Source organism: Mustelus asterias, chromosome 10 (genome assembly GCF_964213995.1).
Source record: "Mustelus asterias chromosome 10, sMusAst1.hap1.1, whole genome shotgun sequence".
Lineage (NCBI taxonomy): Eukaryota > Metazoa > Chordata > Chondrichthyes > Carcharhiniformes > Triakidae > Mustelus > Mustelus asterias.
The window spans coordinates 66,161,891-66,181,489 of NC_135810.1; the positions used below are offsets into that span (position 1 = coordinate 66,161,891).

The window sequence follows — 19,599 nt, forward strand, 5'->3', positions numbered from 1 at the left end:
GGCGGCACGGTAGCACAGTGGTTAGCACTGCTGCTTCACAGCTCCAGGGACCTGGGTTCGATTCCCAGTTTGGGTCACTGTCTGTGTGGAGTTTGCACATTCTCCTCGTGTCTGCGTGGGTTTCCTCTGGGTGCTCCGGTTTCCTCCCACAGTCCAAAGATGTGCGGGTTAGGTTGATTGGCCATGCTAAAAATTGCCCTTAGTGTCCTGAGATGCATAGGTTAGAGGGATTAGTAGGTAAATATGTAGGGATATGGGAGTACGGCCTGGGTGGGATTGTGGTCGGTGCAGACTCGATGGGCCGAATGGCCTCTTTCTGTACTGTAGGGTTTCTATGATTTCTATGATTTTCACAATATACATTAACGATTTGGAGGAAGGAACTGAAGGCACTGTTGCTAAGTTTGCAGATGATACAGAGATATGTGGAGGGACAGGTAGTATTGAGGAAGCAGGTGCTCTGCGGAAGGACTTGGACAGGTTAGGAGAGTGGGCAAAGAAGTGGCAGATGGAATACAATGTGGAAAAGTGTGAAGTTATGCACTTTGGAAGGAGGAATGGAGGCATAGACTATTTTCGAAATGGGAAAATGCTTAGGAAATCAGAAACACAAGAGAGTCCTTGTTCAAGATTCTCTTAAGGTTAACGTGCAGGTTCAGTCGCAGTTAGAAAGGCAAAGGCGATGTTAGCATTCATGTCAAGAGGGCTAGAATATAAGAGCAGGGGTGTACTTCTGAGGCTGTATAAGGCTCTGGTCAGATCCCATTTTGAGTATTGTGAGCAGTTTTGGGCCCCATATCTAAGGAAGGATGTGCTGGCCTTGGAACCAGAGGAGGTTCACAAGAATGATCCCTGGAATGAAGAGCTTGTCGTATGAGGAACAGTTGAGGAATCTGGATCTATACTCATTGGAGGTTAGAAGGATGAGGGGGAACCTTATTGAAATTTACAGGATACTGCAAGGCCTGGATAGAGTGGACGTGGAGAGGATGTTTCTATTAGTAGGAAAAACTAGAACCAGAGGCCACAACCTCAGGCAAAAGGGATGATCCTTTAAAACAGAGATGAAGAGGAATTTCTTCAGCCAAAAAGTGGTGAATCTGTGGAACTCTTTGCCACAGAAGGCTGTGAAGGCCAGGTCATTGAGTGTCTTTAAGACAGAGATAGATAGGTTCTTGATTAATAAGGGGATCAGGGGTTATGGAGAAAAGGCAGGAGAATGGGGATGAGAAAAATATCAGCCATGATTGAATGGCGGAGTAGACTCAAATGGGCCGAGTGGCCTAATTCTGCTCCTATGTCTTATGGTCTTATGGTCTATGGCAGAAGCCCCTTACACTGTGGTCTTTCCCGATTGAGCCTTTGCAGCAGCTTCCCCCAGGCATTCCTCAGTATGTGTTAATAGTCTTGGATCTGAGAATATGCCAGCCCACAACACTCAATCATGGCCAACTCAATGCATTGGAAGACCAACAAGTTTTGGGCAGACCTAAGAGTGTCTTACACTGAGCTGATGGCCCTCCAGCAGCAACTGATATTTGCCACAATGTGTGTCCCTTTGAAAAGCTGGTAGAGCTCAGTCCTGCGGGATGGAGCTGCTTAAGTTGGACCTTGACAAAAACTGCTGCACCTCTTTCCAGGGATTAATTGCAAAGGTACATTCCAGTAGAAGGTGGACAATGGCTCTACTCCACCACAGCTATCTCAAACGTAACATAAGGTAAAGCTGACTCTCTCAATCTACATGAAGAATCTCACAGGGAGAGCCTTTCTCACTATCAATCAAGCTGACATCTTGGCGTTTGTTTGAAAGCTGTGGTGAATGAGGCATTCTGCCAAATGATTTTGACATTTTACTCAATGAACCATCCAACAAAGTTTATCATCCCTTTGACCCGCATGACCTTGACAATGATGTGGCAGACTGTTGTCTGATGTAGTTGTGGTCAACACATCTTTCTGCACAAGCTTCTAACAACTCACTTCTGTCTAGGTATCAGATTAGAATATATGTGGTCCTAATAGATTGGTACCCCTGCCACTAGACTCAATATCCACCCCCACCTGTGGCAACAGGGGAGGTGCAGACATAGTGGTTATGTTACTGTCACTAGTAATCCAAAGACTAAGGCTAATGTTCTGGAATGAAAAGTCTAATGTTGGCCATGAAACAATTGTCGTAAAAACCCATTCACTCATGCCCTTAAGAGTGCACTTATTACACTCACGTCCCACGAATGAGTTAAAAAAAGCCAGAATGTGCTTTCCAGAAAATGCATTGTAGTTACTCGCCAAGCTTACTTTGGCAGCATTGTCTAGTTTCATGATCTCTACCACCAGAAAGTTGAACACAATATCAATACCAACACAAAATTCCTTGTCCAAATCACACCCTGTAACATTCAAGAGCAAAATTCTGCAGGTATTTGAAATTTGAAATAATGCTGGAAATACTCAGCAGGTAATTCAGCTGAACACTAGATAAAGGAAAATGTAAAGTGAAATACGGAGAAATGAGGGGTGAAAACTGTTAACGTTTAAAAAGGGAAGTGCAGATAAATGAAATAATGGAAATACAAATAGAAAGTGATACCAATATTGAGAACTTGAAAATGGGCCAGATGAAATACAAGTTACGAAACTAGAGACTGATGAAATACAGAGGAATGAAAATATAAAAAGCAAAGAAATACAGAGAAATGTGCAAGGAAGTGAGGAGAAAGCATGGATGTTCTGAAAAATAAACATTGAGAAAAATAAGCATTGAGAAATCTATATTACTGAGGTAGAGAATGCACATCTTTACATATTACAAATAAATTATTTTTTGCATCAAAAATGAATAAGATGTTTATGATGAGAGCAATAACTATCCATATGTTTTTTAAATTTTATACATGCAACAGATGTTTCCTCTCTGCAGTATTCGATTCCCTATTGTCACATTTCCTGTGTTAAATTTTTCGCTTTACAGATTCTTATGCCTAAACTAATATTGGACATTATGTAAATTTCTCATGTGACCCCACCCAGTAATTGAGGTGCTGCAATGCTTCGGTCTCCTATTACCATCTCCCTGCCAGCAGTGCATGTAGTTTCTAAATTCCCCATTGCCATTGCCCTCTCTCCCCCGCAATTCTTCAAAATCTGGCCTCCCTGTTCTAGGCCCTGAATATATCTGCTGGTCATATAAATATTTTCTGCTCCCTCCCACTCTGATTTTCAAACATCCTCCTTGCTTTAAACACCCTGTTCTGGCTCACCGAGCTACTGCCAAATATCGCAACCCATTACAATCAATTAGCTGCCTGAGAGAGCTTGTTTCAGTGCTGCCAGCTCACCGATTCTGTCCTAATGAGGGCCAATCAAGAAAATGCTTTGACCTGCCACATTGACCCCAATGGGCAGGCACCACAATTTCTCCACCCACCACCAAACCAAGGTGCACCCAACCCAAAAATCAGCCCCAGTTTTGTCCAGATGATGTGAGCAAGTTGATGTTTCTGTTTTAGTGATGTTAAAAATATTTTTGCTTTTTGGTTTTTTTTAACATTTTCAAATGAGCTGTTACTGTTTTGAACTTGGTCTCTAAAAGACAGCTGTAAATGTATATTTTGTCTATTTGAACCTTTCTGATCGGCTTTACATTCTCTATGTCGTTTAGTTATTTGTACTTTTTTTTATATTTCCCTTGTTCATCTTCTTTAGATTCTGAAGCAGAGATAGACTTACAATGCAACAAATCATGTCTTGGCTCAGGGCCTCAACTAATGGGGGGGGCCATGCTAGCCAGGACTTTGGGGCACCGACCAGAGCCTGAGAGCTCTGAATTTGTTCATAGGCTCAAGAAATACAAATGAACCTATCAGCAACCAATGCAGAGCAACAACAGGCTCTGATTGGTGGAGACTTGTAGGGGTTGAAGGCGGCCAGAGCATTCTGAGCCAATAGTGAGCTTGCCTCAGGTGTGAGGGTCCAGGAGGAGGCACCAGCGATCATTGAGGAGAGCAGCAGGGTGACTCAACCAGGCCAGTACAAGGCTGAGAGGGCTGGTGGGCAACAAACTGAGGATGAGGTGAGGAGGCCAGGCAGCAGGCGAAGCAGCCAGTGAATGAGCCTGTATATTTCCCGAGGACTTTGTCGTCAAGCAGAGGGCTAAGGAGGTGTCGGTGGGGGGTTGAGGGGACCAGCATGGTGACTCGACCAGCCAGCAGGGCTGAGGACTGCTGGTGGGCAATGAACCGAGAGCGAAGGTAAGGTGACATGAGGCCAGGCAGCATGCGATGCAGCCAGTGAATGAATGAGCACATTTCCTGAGATCATTCTCAAGCAGAGGTGAGGTGCGAGGGCCGTGGAGGCACTGGCAGTCATTGAGGGGAGCAGCAAGACAACCCGACCAGGCCAGCAGGGCTGAGGAGGATTAGACAATGAGCCAAGGGCAAGCTGAAGAGGCCAGAAAGTCAGGCAGGCAGGCAGCCAGTGAGGCAGCACAACAGGAAGGTTGTGAATAAAGTAAAAGTAAAGAATGAGTTGGGGCAGCTTAAACCTCAGGGCTGAAGTGGGCAAAAAAAGCCTGCTCTTTCAGAAAATTAATTCATTAAAATATGATTTGGAAAGAAGAAATGCTATCCAAATTGCCATGGATTGCAAACAACCGATGAAGTAAGAAAATCTTAAAAATATGTCCCTCTTCCATATCCTCTTGTTTAAGTTCTGTTTTTTTCAAATGGGATTACTATTTGCTGGTCTGATATCATGGCTGTCACATGCAGACAGTTATAACCGCTGAGTAATCATCATTCCCCCATCACTCTCAATACTGGCTTTCAACAAGTTCCTTTTGGACAAAGAATGGAACTCTGCCAGACAGTTGCCAGAAAAGCCACTTGGACTCATTGGATTCTACTTGATTGGAGTACTTGCTCTTGCACTGGACTTTTTCTGGCTCATTCTGTCCTGCACTGGACTGTGCCGTGCTGCCGTCATATCATCAGCTGATTTCTCCATCTCATTGTTCATTGATCATGTATGTTCACCTCAAAACACATAGATCATAATGTTGATCATCTCTACCTTCATGCTGACAACAATTAGGCTTGGATTTCAATTGGTTAATTACAGGCTTGTTTTCATTAGTTAAAAAGCACTAAAGCAGTTAAGCAGTGATTTGTCATTTGCGTTTTTTTTGTATTTTTGCAGCTTGTATTGTGGACTTGAATTTGAATCAATCAATTACAGGCTTGTTTTGATCAGTTACAAAGCATTGAACCAGTGAGCAGTGATTTGTGTACTTGTACTTTTTTGGGTTCCTATGGCTTGCTTTATGGATTTGAATTCATCAATTATGAGCTTGTTTTCATAAGTTTAAAAGCACTGAAGCAGTGATCTGTGTACTTCTCTGTATTTTTTTGTGGCTTGAATTGTGTGAGCTGGGTGGGTGGACATGGTCAGGATGGCAATGATGTCATTTGGGGGTGGGTCTTGATGTCATTTAGGGCACAGCTTGATGTCTCCGGTGGGTAGGCTTAACGCCACCAGGGGTGAAGCACCATACCACCAGGGAGGTGATGTGCAATGTCTTGGGGGCAAGGCCCAGGCATGGAGGCAGAGTGCGGGGCCCCTAAAACTGTAAGTCCATCTCTGGAATGAAGAACAGTTCTTCCAGTCTTTCCTCAAACACAATCCTTTGGCAAGAGAGATCATCCTTGGGGTTATTCTGTTCCTTTGCCCCTATTTAGCAATGCAACGACCAGCACTCAATCTGATCTCACTGCTAAACTCATGGGGCTCACTTTTGGTGCCCCATCTGAATGCCGAAACCAGGTATTGAATTGCTTCAATACACTATTTAGGGGTTTCAAAGCTTGTACGGGTAGAAAATGAACTGTCCATATTGATCTGAGCGTGGTAACTTGAAGGCCAATTTTGGGTTGACCTGGAACTTCTGGGCTTGCACGCCACTAGGTCTGAGCCCCAAAATAGATCCTGACTAATTTCAACACAGTTTGACGAGATCCCAAATCTGATCTAACAAACAGATTAGCATTTTATTTGGTTCATTGATTGTTACTTCTACCGTGATGAGGGTACTAGGTCCTATTACAATAGCTCTTTCAACATCATCCATAGCTATTGCAATACCAATCATACAGGACATACATCGCCATTTTCCTTCAATGTGCAGCATAATGTATTTATCAATGTTGGATTTCATTTTCCAATGGTCTGTCCAATAGGCTTGTTTAGGTGCCTCTGGCTTCCATGTCAAACTTGATTACTCTTTTCACAGTCGTACTTATAAATGCAATCGATTTGTATTGAGTTTCTCAGTGGATTCAGATGGGGACACTCCATTTAGTACTTTGCACCACTTCAGTAACATTCACCAATCAAGAATAAGTTGTTTCTGAGGCACGGTAGCACAGTGGTTAGCACTGTTGCTTCACAGTGCTTCACAGCACTTGCTTCACAGCTCCAGGGATCTGCATTCGATTCCCGGCTTGGGTCACTGTCTGTGTGGAGTTTGCACATTCTCCTCCTGTCTGCGTGGGTTTCCTCCGGGTGCTCCGGTTTCCTCCCACAGTCCAAAGATGTGTGGGTTAGGTTGATTGGCCATGCTAAAATTGCCCTTAGTGTCCTGAGATGCGTAGGTTAGAGGGATTAGTGGGTGGATATGGGGATAGGGCCTGGGTGGAATTGTGGTCGGTGCAGACTCGATGGGCCGAATGGCCTCTTTCTGCGCTGTAGGGTTTCTAAGATTTCTAAGATTTTCCAACAGCTATTTTCTTTTACAATATTTTATGCAAACATTCCTATAACTATTTTTTGATTTGATTTGATTTATTAGAAATTTAGAATATTTAGAAATCCCATTCAGCCTTACATTCTTAATAAAGTTTTTTTTTGCCTAACGGTTATCGCACTTAGAGCATAATCCGTTGGGAACTAAGACCCAGCAGAAACCACGTCTGACAAAGCCTTCGTCTCCTAGCGATTAAACCAAAAAAAGTTAACTGTTCTTTTTCGAATGTACACGCTCTGTGTATTTATTAAACAGGTAGTTCGTTGTAATAGCCGAAATGTTGGAAATCGTATAGTATGACAGAGCAATTCAATTTGCATCTACTTAGCAGGTTGTTAAAAATGTGTAAAAGGTTTTCCGAATCTGACCCCCGATGAGTGCAGACAAATAAACGACTAGTTAATGTGCAGACATCCAACTATTCCTGTGTTTGTATGCAATTAGTGTCAGTAATTGTGAAGGATAGACCAAAGCCTGGAATTACATTCGCAGAGGGCAGACATTCACCAGACTGGAATGCAACTGGCTCTGCCTTGCAGTGTTTGTGTTTTGATAACAAATGCCTCAGAAATACTTGAGCTCTAAAAGAACTTTCCACACACACAAAAAGTTGCCAAAGGTCAGCTGATTTAACTCTACTCGGTATAACTGCATTATTTAATATATGGCACATTCCTTCGGCTTTCTAATGTGTCTACTTACTGAAACGCAAGCACACATGGGGGTGTGTTGAAAATAACGATGGAGAACGTTTTAAGAAACCTTGCAAACAACCCATCATTAAACATGCACGCATTTTTAATTGCGTACCTAATTTGGGTACTTTCAACATTTTAACTACCAGGGTTATGGCAATTGGAACCATGGCATTCATGGTCCTATACATGTTGTTTATACACGACCTACAATAAATAATTGGACAAAAGTGCTGCATGGTGGCACCGTGGTTAGCACTGCTGCCTCACAGTGCCAGGGACCCGAGTTCAATTCCGGCCTCGGATGACTGTCTGTGTGGAGTTTGCATGCTCTCCCTATATCTGTGTGGGCGCTCCGGTTTCCTCCCACAGTCCAAAGATGTGAGGGTTAGATTGATTGGACATGCTAAATTACCCCTTAGTATCAGGGGATTAGTAGGATAACTACATGGGGTTATGGGGATAGAGCCTGGATGGAATGGTTGTTGGTGCAGGCTCGATGGGCTGAATGGTCTCCTTCTGCACTTCTGCACTATGATTCTATGAAAAGTCTCAAGATATGTAGGTTAGTTGGATTAACCATGGTAAATGCATGGGGTTCCAGGGATAGGATGGGAGTGAGCCTGGGTGAGATACTCTGTGGGACAGTTGGTGCAGACTCAATGGGCCGAATGGCCTCCTTCAGTGCTGCAGGAATTCTGTGAAAATGAAAAAGCACTTGGCTATCTATTCCGAAGTTAGATTTTTTGATTTATTCCTGATTAATTTCCAACCCATCCCCAGTTTTCCTTTCCATCGAGACAGATTTTATTTTTTGAAATGAGAACTGAGAATTACACTTCATCGCAGTGAATACTGCCTAAGACCGATTGCAGTCACATTATTATAGTGCAAGCCAATATCACATAATAAAAAGCACATTTCATGTGAAACTCACAAAAAAGCATTGTAATGTTACACTGGCAACGGTTTCATTTCCAATAATTTATCTTTTCACAGAACACAATTCATTCTGTACTAGAATGCCTTTGTCAAAAGAGGATAGTTGGTGAGAATTAAATCCAGTATCAGATTTTACTATTTTGTCTGAAAGTTAACATTTTTAATGATTTTAATGACTTTTTATCATGTTTGTTTTCCTTTTAATTGTTTTTGTTTTGCTTTCCAACTTCTGCAGAGTATTACCATTGACTGAAACAAGCTGTATTATAAGATTATTCATAATAGATACCATGGCAAAGTTGTAAAGTCACTAAACACCCTGAAAACTAAGCTCTTTTAGCAACCAACTCCCACAGCATAACATCTCCTCCCATTGTTCAAAATCAATGGCAAGATTCTGGAAAAGGTGGACCATTTCTCATATCTTGGGCAACGCTTCTGGACGAAGACAGACATAGGTGACAAACTCAACATTGTCCCCAGTGGGCCAGTTCAGTCTTTGGCCAACTGTGGAAAAAAGTATTTGAGGACCAGGATCTCAAACCCTAGATTAAGGTAATTGTTTACAAGGTAGAAGTGATCCCCAGACCCCTATATGCTTTGGAGACTTGGACAGCCTACAGTCGGCATCTTAAAACTCTGTAGAAGTATCACTAGTGATGCCTTCACAAGATTCTCCAAATTGAATGCCAAGAAAGTTATTCCAACAGCAGCCTCCTCTTCCAAGCCAACATGCCCAGCATCAAGGCACTAATCACTCAAAACCAGTTCTGCTGACTGGGACATATTGTTTGTATGACTCACAGCAGACTCCTGAAGCAACTGTTCTACTCAGACCTCAGTTACAGCAGGAAACTCCCAGGAGGAAATCGGAGAAATGCTTTAGGCATGTCCTCAAAGTATCTGTAATGAGAACAAACTTTCTTGCTGATGTGTGGGGATCTCTGGTTTATCACCGATCAAATTGAAAAAATTTAATTCAGGAAGGCACTGAGCACACTGAACGACTTTGTTAGGAACAGGCAGAGGGGAAGTTGAAGCATCAGGGAGAGCACAGAAATCTCCAAACCTCATCTACACAACCTTTTGAGCACTGTCTGCCCACATGTGGCACAGTCTGCAGATTGGATTGGATGTATCAGGCATCTCAGAACCCATTGAACTGGAGTGAAAGCAAGTCGTCCTCAATGCCAACGGGTTGTCCTCTTACCGGTTCAGTATTTCAAAGGCCTGGAATAATGATCCAGACACCGAATTGTTGCACAAACTCATCTGGCTCATCAATCTGCCATCCTTATCTAGTCTGGCCTTTTAATAACTCCAGACCCACAGCAATGTGGTTGACTCTTAAGTGTCCTCTGAAATGGCTAAAGAAATCATTCAGTTGGATCAATCCACTATGAAAAAACTATAATCCACTCAGATAAAAATAAAACCAGATGAGCTGACTCACATTGACCTAAGCATGGGACAGGTACTTGTGTCAAGATTGGGAAAGTTGTTCCTCTGACTAGTCAAGCAACAGCATGACATTGTTATACTCACAGAATCATACCTTTCAGCCAAAGTCTCAGACTCCTCCGCTACCATCCCAAAGTATTTTCTGTCCCAGTGACAGGGCAGAGTCACCGGAGGTGGTCAGGCAGTGGTATACAATCGGGAACAACATGTTGGGACCCAATGAGACCCATGTCAACAGATCAAACATGGAAAAGGAAAGTTCCTGCTGACTGCTGTTGCTATTCTCTCTCAGTAAACAAATCAGTATTCCTCCACTTTCAACATACTTGAAAGAAGCACAGGGGTAGCAGGAATGCAGAAGGTACTCTAGGTTGGGCTTCAATGTCCATCACTAAGAATGATCAGTAACATTACTACTGACTGCATTGGCTTGATTCTGACTAGGCTTGTAGAAGGCGGTGAGAGAACCAACATGAGGAAGAAACCAACTTGACCTCATCCTTAGCAATCTACTATTGGCATATGCATGAGAGTATTGATAAAAGAGATTACCATACAGCTTTTGTGAAGATGATGTCCCATCTTCTCTTTAAGGACACACCCCAACCGTGTTGTGTGGCACCATGCTAAATGGTAGAGAACCAGAACAGATCCAGCACCTCAAAACCAGGCATCCATGCGGCACACAGCCACAACAATCTGTAATTCCAACACTCAGCATGCTTCTTACTCTATCTTTATCATCAAGCCAGGAGATCAACCCTGATTCAATGAAGAATATAGAAGAGCATGTCGGGACCAGGAATACCTAAATGAGGTTCCAACTTAGGAAGCTACAACAAGCTAATCAGCAGAAGCAGCATACTATAGACAGAGCTAAGCAACCCTATAACCAATCAACTTAAAGCTCTGCAGATCTTCCACATCCAATTGTGAAGAAATATGGGCAATTAAGCAACTAGTGGGAGGAGGGGGTTCCATGAATATCTTGCATGCTCAAGATAGCAGAGCCCTGCATATGGTTGTAAAATGATGTGGAGATGCCGGCGTTGGACTGGGGTAAACACAGTAAGAGTTTTAACAACACCAGGTTAAAGTCCAACAGGTTTATTTGGTAGCAAATGCCATTAGCTTTCAGAGCGCTGCTCCTTCGTCAGATGGAGTGGAAATCTGCTCTCAAACAGGGCACAGAGACACAAAATCAAGTTACAGACAACGTTGGCCAACGTTGTCTACCTGATACTCTGCAGGAAAGGATGTCCCGAGGCATGGTACATTGGGGAGACCATGCAGACGCTACGACAACCGATGAATGAACATCGCTCGACAATCACCAGGCAAGACTGTTCTCTTCCTGTGGGGGAGCACTTCAGCGGTCATGGTCATTCAGCCTCTGATCTTCGGGTAAGTGTTCTCCAAGGCGGCCTTCACGACACACGACAGCGCAGAGTCGCTGAGCAGAAACTGATAGCCAAGTTCCGCACACATGAGGACAGCCTAAACCGGGATGTTGGGTTTATGTCACACTATCAGTAACCCCCACAGCTTGCCTCCTGGACTTGCAGAATCTCACTGGCTATCCTGTCTGGAGACAATACACATCTCTCTTTAACCTGTGCTTAATGCTCCCTCCACTCACATTGTCTGTATCTTTAAGACCTGGTTGGCTGTAGAGATTCGCATTCTAATCAGTATTCTGTAACTTGATTTTGTGTCTCTGTGCCCTGTTTGAGAGCAGATATCGACTCCATCTGACGAAGGAGCAGCGCTCCGAAAGCTAATGGCATTTGCTACCAAATAAACCTGTTGGACTTTAACCTGGTGTTGTTAAAACTCTTACTATGGTTGTAAAAGACAAGGCTGAATCATTCGTAACCATCTTCAGCCAGAAGTGCCAATTTGATGATTTATTTTGACTTCTGCCTCAGGTCACCACCATCACCGGGTGAATTTCATTCACTCTACATGATGTCAAAGAACAGAGCAAAGGCTATTGTCGCCTTAAAAACCTGCCCATCATCTCTACAAGGTACGTCAGGAAGTGTAAGACAATACTCTTCACTTGCCTGGATGAGTGCAACCCCAAACATTCCAAACATCTCCAACATTTTTATTAATGACCTGGATGAGGGCATAGAAGGATGGGTTAGTAAATTTGCGGATGACACTAAAGTCGGTGGAGTTGTAGACAGTGCGGAGGGAAGTGGCAGGTTACAGAGGGACATAGATAAGCTGCAGAGCTGGGCTGAGAGGTGGCAAATGGAGTTTAATGCGGAAAAGTGCGAAGTGATTCACTTTGGAAGGAGTAACAGGAATACAGAGTACCGGGCTAATGGTAAGATACTTGGTAGTGTGGATGAACAGAGGGATCTAGGTGTCCATGTGCATAGATCCCTGAAAGTTGGCACCCAGGTTGATAGGGTTGTTAAGAAGGAGTACGGTGTGTTAGCTTTTATTGGTAGAGGAATTGAGTTTCGGAGCCAGGAGGTCATGTTGCAACTGTACAAAACTCTGGTGCGGCCACACTTGGAGTATTGCGTACAGTTCTGGTCGCCGCATTATAGGAAGGATGTGGAAGTGTTGGAAAAGGTGCAGAGGAGATTTACCAGGATGTTGCCTGGTATGGTGGGAAAATCGTATGAGGAAAGGCTGAGGGGCTTGAGGTTGTTTTCGTTAGAGAGAAGAAGGTTAAGAGGTGACTTAATAGAGGCATACAAGATGATCAGAGGATTAGATAGGGTGGATAGTGAGAGCCTTTTTCCTCGGATGGTGATGGCTAACACGAGGGGACATAGCTTTAAATTGAGGGGTGATAGATATAGGACAGATGTTAGAGGTAGGTTCTTTACTCAGAGAGTAGTAAGGGCGTGGAATGCCCTGCCTGCAGCAGCAGTGGACTCGTCAACATTAAGAGCATTCAAATGGTTATTGGATAAACATATGGATGATATTGGAATAGTGTAGGTTAGATGGGCTTTAGATTGGTTTCACTGGTTGGCGTAACATCGAGGGCCGAAGGGTCTGTACTGCGCTGTAATGTTCTATGTTCTGTGTTCTAACATTCAAGGAGGTCTTGAAGAGCAATTCACTGAGTGTCATTCCCCGTTCCTATAACCCTGCGCTCCTTCCTTCCCAGATAATGATTCAATTCCCTCTTGAACACCTACTTCCATCACACTCTCAGTCAATGTGTTCAAGATCCTAACCACTCACTGCATGAAAAGCTTTCTCCAGGTGTCTCCATTGCTTCTTTTGGCAATTACTTTAAATATATGTCTTTGTGTTTTTGATCCTTCCACCCAAGGGCACTAAGTGGTTTCTCCCTCTTTACTCTGTTCAAATCCCTCATGATTTTGAATACTTTTAGCAAATCTCCTCTCAACCTTCTCTTCTCTAAGGAAGATAATTCCAACTTCTCCAATCTATGTAGGTAACTGAAGTTCCTCATCATTGGAAACATTCTGGTGCCCAGAACAGGACACAATACTCTAACTGAGGCTGAACCAGTGTTTTATACAAGTTTAATATTACCTCCTTGCTCCTGTATTCTATACCCCTATTAATAAAGTCCGGGATGAAAATTAGAATTAAATCTGTGAATCGTTCTAAGTTTATTAAATCGTCTTAGGTCGGCAATGTTTACATATTTGTTCACGGTTTTCTTTTAACTTATTATTTCTAGTCCTACAGTTTAGCTACGATCCGATCCCTTTATGAAGGTTGTTAAATGTGGTATAACTAAGGTCAGCACCTGTCAATGCGGTTGCGATCTGAGGGATTTTCCATAACAAAGGGCAAAGTTCCTGGTATTCACAATCCACAGTTGCTGCATTACCCATCTTCCTTTTCACTTACTGGGCAAATCCAAGCCAGGGCTCTTTGTTTTTAAAAAAGTTTAAAATAAAGTTTATTTATTAGTCACAAGTCGTCTTACATTAACACCGCAATGAAGTTACTGTGAAAGTCCCCCAATATTAATACTAATATTGATACTAATATTAATACAAATTAATACTAATAAAAGTATTAATTTTCTTCAATATCCATTGCATACAGAATAGTAAACGTTGCTTTACTTAATTAGTTAGTTCAGCGGACACAATCATGAGCGTTATTATAATCAACACAGGAAAGAAAGCAGATTCCCTCAGAGCAGAAAAGTCTGTCTTCTATTTGTGACTGCTTCGTGTACATTCATTCAGATTTGAATGCGATGCTCGAAGGACGCACGGAGTGGAATATGTAAGTTATTTCTGCCCCGCAACGGGAAAGTGTCACTGAGTGTTCTGAAGAACTTGATGAAAATGACACAACCTGAGAGAGGGGCAGGCAGTCTGCCGATGGGAGGTGGCGATCAGGAGTGCGCTCTCCGGATTGGGTCTGAGTTCTGCCACCAAGATTCAGGATCAATGTAAAGTGCTGGGCAGCCCCGCCTCGCTGCTTCACTTTAACTGGACGCTGCTTGAGGAAGAGCCGCAATGTGTGGTGATTTCAGATGTCAATTGCAGCGTCTCGCTCGATCATGTTAGGTTGAAAAGGAGACTTTTTTAAACCTTCCAGCCGGGTAGTTGGGAGTAAGATGTATGATGTTTTGAGGTTGCGGAATAAATGCTTTGGACGGAGATCTGTTAACGGCGTGGTCGCGGGGTAATAGATAATTACAATTTCACCCAACTTGTACCGATTGCCCTAACAAGAAATGTCGCTAAACAAGGTCAAGTATTAAGTTAACTTGAAACAATCGGACCGTGGCAAGACATAAACGTTAACAACGCTTTCTCTGAATAGCTTTGAATGCCTTACTGCAGGATTATTCGGAACTCTTGACCATTGTAGGAGATGAATTGGTTCTCGGCACTGGATTTCTTAGCGCTTTGCTTCACTTTCTTTCAACACAAGCTTGGCGCTGTTCAAGGATATGGGGACGAAGATGAACGGAGATGCGATCCCATCAAAATCTCAATGTGCCAGAACCTGGGATACAATGTGACCAAGATGCCCAATCCAGTGGGACATGAGTTACAAACAGACGCCGAGTTACAGTTACAAACATTTACACCTTTGATTCAATATGGCTGTTCCAGTCAGCTGCAGGTTTGTAACATTGGATTACATTTAATTCCGAGTGTTTGCTTTGAGTCACTGCAGTGCATATTGTCCAGGGCGTTTATTGAATGTGTGAGAGTTAGTAAATTATTAGCTGAAACGCCGCCCAGAATTTGAAAATGTGGATGACTTTCTTAAATGCTTAACAATTGCAGGGACCTAAATTCAAATAGCGCGGGCTGGGAACATCCACACGGTGCAGATAAAACGTTAACTAAACCTTTTGGAATATAATCAAGGAGCTAGACACAATTTAAAAATGTTAACATGAATGTAGATTTTTATTTAACGGAGAGATTTATCTTAAAATAGGTGACATTAAAGCTGATCCACATTTCTTTCCTGCGTATAGTTCAAGTGCTTTTCCATCCTTAGCTGGCAATTGAACCTTTCCCTTTATGCCAAATGGTTGGTTGGAACATATCAATTATATAAATCAACATTGGACAAGTATCTGAAGGCTTGGGTTCAGATGCTGAAGATTGTCCCGTTTTCTTTTTTAAGTGTTTGCCTTGAGGTGATTTATGTTTGAGGCGCACTCTCGCTTTGGTGAGAGCCGGGGTTATAAATGTTAGTTTATTGGACGCTTTTCCGAAGTCGGAGTGAAAGGCATTTGTAAATTAACCCTAAACTGTTGCTAATTTTGCCCCTTGTGATTGACGGAAGCGCCCCCCACATTAGGCAAGTTAAATTGTTCTCGTCAGCCGGCTGACTGAAAAATCGGGATAGTGTTCATAAAAATGAGTAAAAACCTTCCTTTGATTGCGATTGAAACTCATCACACACAACCTGGGGGTAAACTGAAGGCTGGAAAGTGTGAGTATCACTGGCAGTGGAATTGAGGCGAGACCTGATATTACTCTTTTCACTGATCCTCTCTCTTTTTTCCCCCCACAGTTTTTTTTATGTTCGGTTTATGTGCCCATGTGCACGGAGAAAATCGACATCCCGATTGGCCCGTGTGGCAGTATGTGCCAGTCTGTGAAGCGGAAGTGTGAACCTGTGCTGAAGGAATTCGGCTTCTACTGGCCCGAGGCGTTAAACTGCAGCAAGTTCCCACCGCAGAATGACCACAACTACATGTGCATGGAGGGGCCGGGGGACGAGGAAGTCCCCTACCACCCCAAGACCTCCACCGTAGCGGAGGAAGAGTGCCAGAGCATGGGGGGCAACTTGGATCACTACGTCTGGCTCAAGAGAAGTCTCACTTGCGCCCTGAAATGTGGCTACGATGTCGGACTGTTCAGTCGCTCAGCCAAAGAGTTCACCGACATTTGGATGGCAGTCTGGGCCAGTCTGTGTTTTCTATCGACAGCCTTCACAGTTCTGACATTCGTGATCGATTCTTCTCGATTTTCCTACCCAGAGCGCCCCATTATTTTCCTGAGCATGTGTTATAACATTTACAGCATCGCCTACATTGTGAGGTTGACGGTAGGCAGGGAACGTATATCGTGCGACTTCGAAGATGCCGCCGAACCTGTCTTAATTCAAGAAGGACTCAAAAATACTGGATGTGCCATTGTTTTCTTGCTGATGTACTTCTTTGGGATGGCGAGCTCCATCTGGTGGGTAATCCTGACACTGACTTGGTTCCTGGCTGCTGGGCTCAAATGGGGACATGAAGCCATCGAGATGCACAGTTCCTACTTCCACATTGCAGCATGGGCCATCCCGGCCGTGAAGACAATTGTTATACTGATCATGCGGCTAGTGGATGCTGATGAACTCACGGGCTTGTGTTATGTTGGAAACCAGAACATCGATGCAGTCACTGGATTTGTGGTTGCACCTTTATTCACTTACTTAGTCATAGGAACTTTGTTCATTGCAGCTGGCCTGGGGGCTTTGTTCAAAATCAGATCTAATCTTCAGAAAGATGGGACCAAGACGGACAAGCTGGAAAGACTGATGGTAAAAATTGGGGTCTTTTCCGTTCTGTATACAGTACCTGCCACCTGTGTCATAGCCTGTTACTTTTATGAAATCTCAAACTGGAATCTTTTCAAGCACTCAGCAGATGATTCCAACACAGCAGTAGAGATGCTGAAGATCTTTATGTCGTTATTGGTGGGCATCACTTCTGGCATGTGGATTTGGTCTGCCAAGACATTACATACTTGGCAAAAATGTTCAAACAGACTCGTGAGTTCTGGACGAACGAAGCGAGATAAACGTGGAGATGGCTGGGTCAAACCAGCAAAAGGCAGTGAAACCGTTGTGTAAATGTGTAAACATTGGAAGAAGCAAGGAATAATATCCCTTGTGTGTTTACATCAGCTGGATTTCAAAGCATCACAAATCAATTTTTGCCTAATTTTTCACCCGATCACATTTTTAGAAAGCCCCAAATAAATGCAGATGCTCCTATAGAGCGGAAGAAAATTAGCCTAAGAATTTTAGGGAAAATTGTACGTGAAAATGTTTCCTACAGTCTAGTAGAATGTGACTGTTTATACTACTATTTGGTCGAAAAAGATGACCACGTTACCAGATTTTGGAATCTAATACTTTTGTGTAGTATATTTTAGTAGTTATTGTACTTTTGGAAAAGCAGAGTATGTAAGCCAAAGAAAGGAGAGTTCTTTCATGAAACTTTGTATATGTAACTGTGATGCTCTAGAAACACTGCAATGTCCAATTGGATATATTTGAACTGAAATAAGTTTCAGTTGAAGAGCAACTCAACCATCTCACGTAGACATTAAATATTGTACACTGGAATCATGGAGCTAAGTATGAATGTGTGGTTGAAGCACAGCCAATAGCCAGCATTGTGATCCAGACAGCTTTGTGCACTATACCCAGTCTTTGCACAAACTGAAATAGGCTGTTCGTTACTAATGTTTCTGCACAAAAATCTGTCTGCTGATATGTGTATCTGAACTTGTATATGACCATTTTAGACAGACTGTTGGTGGAGAAATGTTAGTCAGTATGACCCCAGGTGCTTGAAATTCTCAGTGTCTTAAATGCAGACCGACTGCAAGGCTTTTCATTCAGGGCAACATTCAAGATGTTTCCTGTATTTTGCCATGGAGGGCTGTTCAGGGACCCATTATGATAATTAATCCTTTTGAGGACTGCTAGCGTTGTGGCTCCAAAAATAAAGACCCATGAAGAGAATATTGTCAACCTAGTAGTCTATACAATCCTATAATTATAAAATCAAAATCTGCACATGATGTAACTGAGCAATAAAAATAGAAAGGACTAGAAATCCAGGGTGGGTAAGTCAGCCTCGGTAAGGAGAAAAGGCCAGCCAGGACACTCCAGTAGGATACCCTTAACTTGAAACGTCATAATTTGTCTTTCTTTACAATTGTTGTGTTCTTCTGCATTTTCTGTTTTTGTAAAATTGTAAAATTTCACAAAAGGGGAAGAGAAGCCCTGGAAGAGTATTTTATATTCGAAATAGATGGGGAGAAGTAATATGCATTCTGGAGTGGCTTTAATTATTTTAATGCATGTTGCCACTTTGGGCCAGACATGAAGCCATTTCTAACTCCTGTAAAATATGCTACCACATGGGTGTGTTACATACTTACCAACTCTTTAGCTACATTTGCAATATTCAGCATTCAAAATTCACAGAGCAACTGTCTTGCAACTCCTTTGTGTTGGAAAACTGCTGGCATGTTTTGGACGTGACTGAGCACATTCAACATTCAGTGGGTTGACCATGGTGATATTGAGTTGATAATTTTGGGTTTAAAACTGAATGGTCAATTCTACACCTGTTGTGGGTCAAGAGATAATATTTTACATTGAAATGTATCAGAAAATACACAACTCAAAAGAAATCTTCCAGTATATTTGTTGTATTTAACTATGTAGACTGACTATGCAGTTAACTTTAAATTTGACTTGTTCATTTTTGCCCTTGAACGATAGTTTTTACTATAAATAGGTAAGTGAAACCCTGCTTCACTATAATTGTAAGAGAAGGAAACTAATGAGAAAGATTAGTTACTTATTAGTGTCTGTAGTTTTACGGTCACTCTCTTACTCATAATGAATGTATACAAAGTATTCTGTCATTCAATGCCAGTTTGCGTTCCATTATTAACTATTCACTGTTTGTTTTGCAAACGCCCTTAAGCACATCCTGTGTTTAATACAGATGAATCCCACATTTTTTGGGGTTCACATTACCTGAAAAAGCCAAACAGAGACATTCAGGACTTGCTACAGTTTTCAAAAGAAATGTCAAAACCGATTTTTATTACTTGTAAATGTACGTGATGTAAATTTCTAATTTATCTTTGTAAAGAAAAACTTGTTTTATTTAAATTACATTTGTACTTGAGAAGAGCAAAATTAAATTTTTTGTTTCTTAATTGTGTGAGTGTGGTGAATTTTAAAATAAAAAAGTTGATCAAATCTGATAAACTGTTTCTCATATACTTTTCTGGGAACATCATGGGGCTGAATTGGAAAACTGAGAATGGGTGCGAGGATTGTGATGCATGGTTAACCCATGCCAGTTGACAGCAATGATGTGGAGATGCCGGCGTTGGACTGGGGTAAACACAGTAAGAAGTTTAACAACACCAGGTTAAAGTCCAACAGGTTTATTTGGTAGCCTGAATT

At 42.4% G+C, this 19,599-nt stretch overlaps 1 protein-coding gene across 1 annotated transcript; it reads left to right on the plus strand.

Moving 5' to 3' along the window:
* Window positions 1-14,342: 14,342 nt before the first annotated feature.
* Window positions 14,343-19,393, plus strand: fzd4 (frizzled class receptor 4). The gene is made up of 2 exons (XM_078221817.1): window positions 14,343-14,994; window positions 15,904-19,393. Exons 1-2 carry the CDS (start codon window positions 14,740-14,742, stop codon window positions 17,230-17,232), a joined length of 1,584 nt encoding a protein of 527 aa, XP_078077943.1. The 5' UTR covers window positions 14,343-14,739; the 3' UTR covers window positions 17,233-19,393.
* The last annotated feature ends 206 nt before the right edge of the window (window positions 19,394-19,599 follow it).

Bases quoted from the DNA above. Each gene is read 5' to 3' on its own strand.
- fzd4 (XM_078221817.1), top strand. From the start codon at position 14,740: ATGAATTGGTTCTCGGCACTGGATTTCTTAGCGCTTTGCTTCACTTTC. The intron at 14,995-15,903 runs GTTTGTAACATT...TTCCCCCCACAG, and splicing joins GCTGTTCCAGTCAGCTGCAG to TTTTTTTTATGTTCGGTTTA.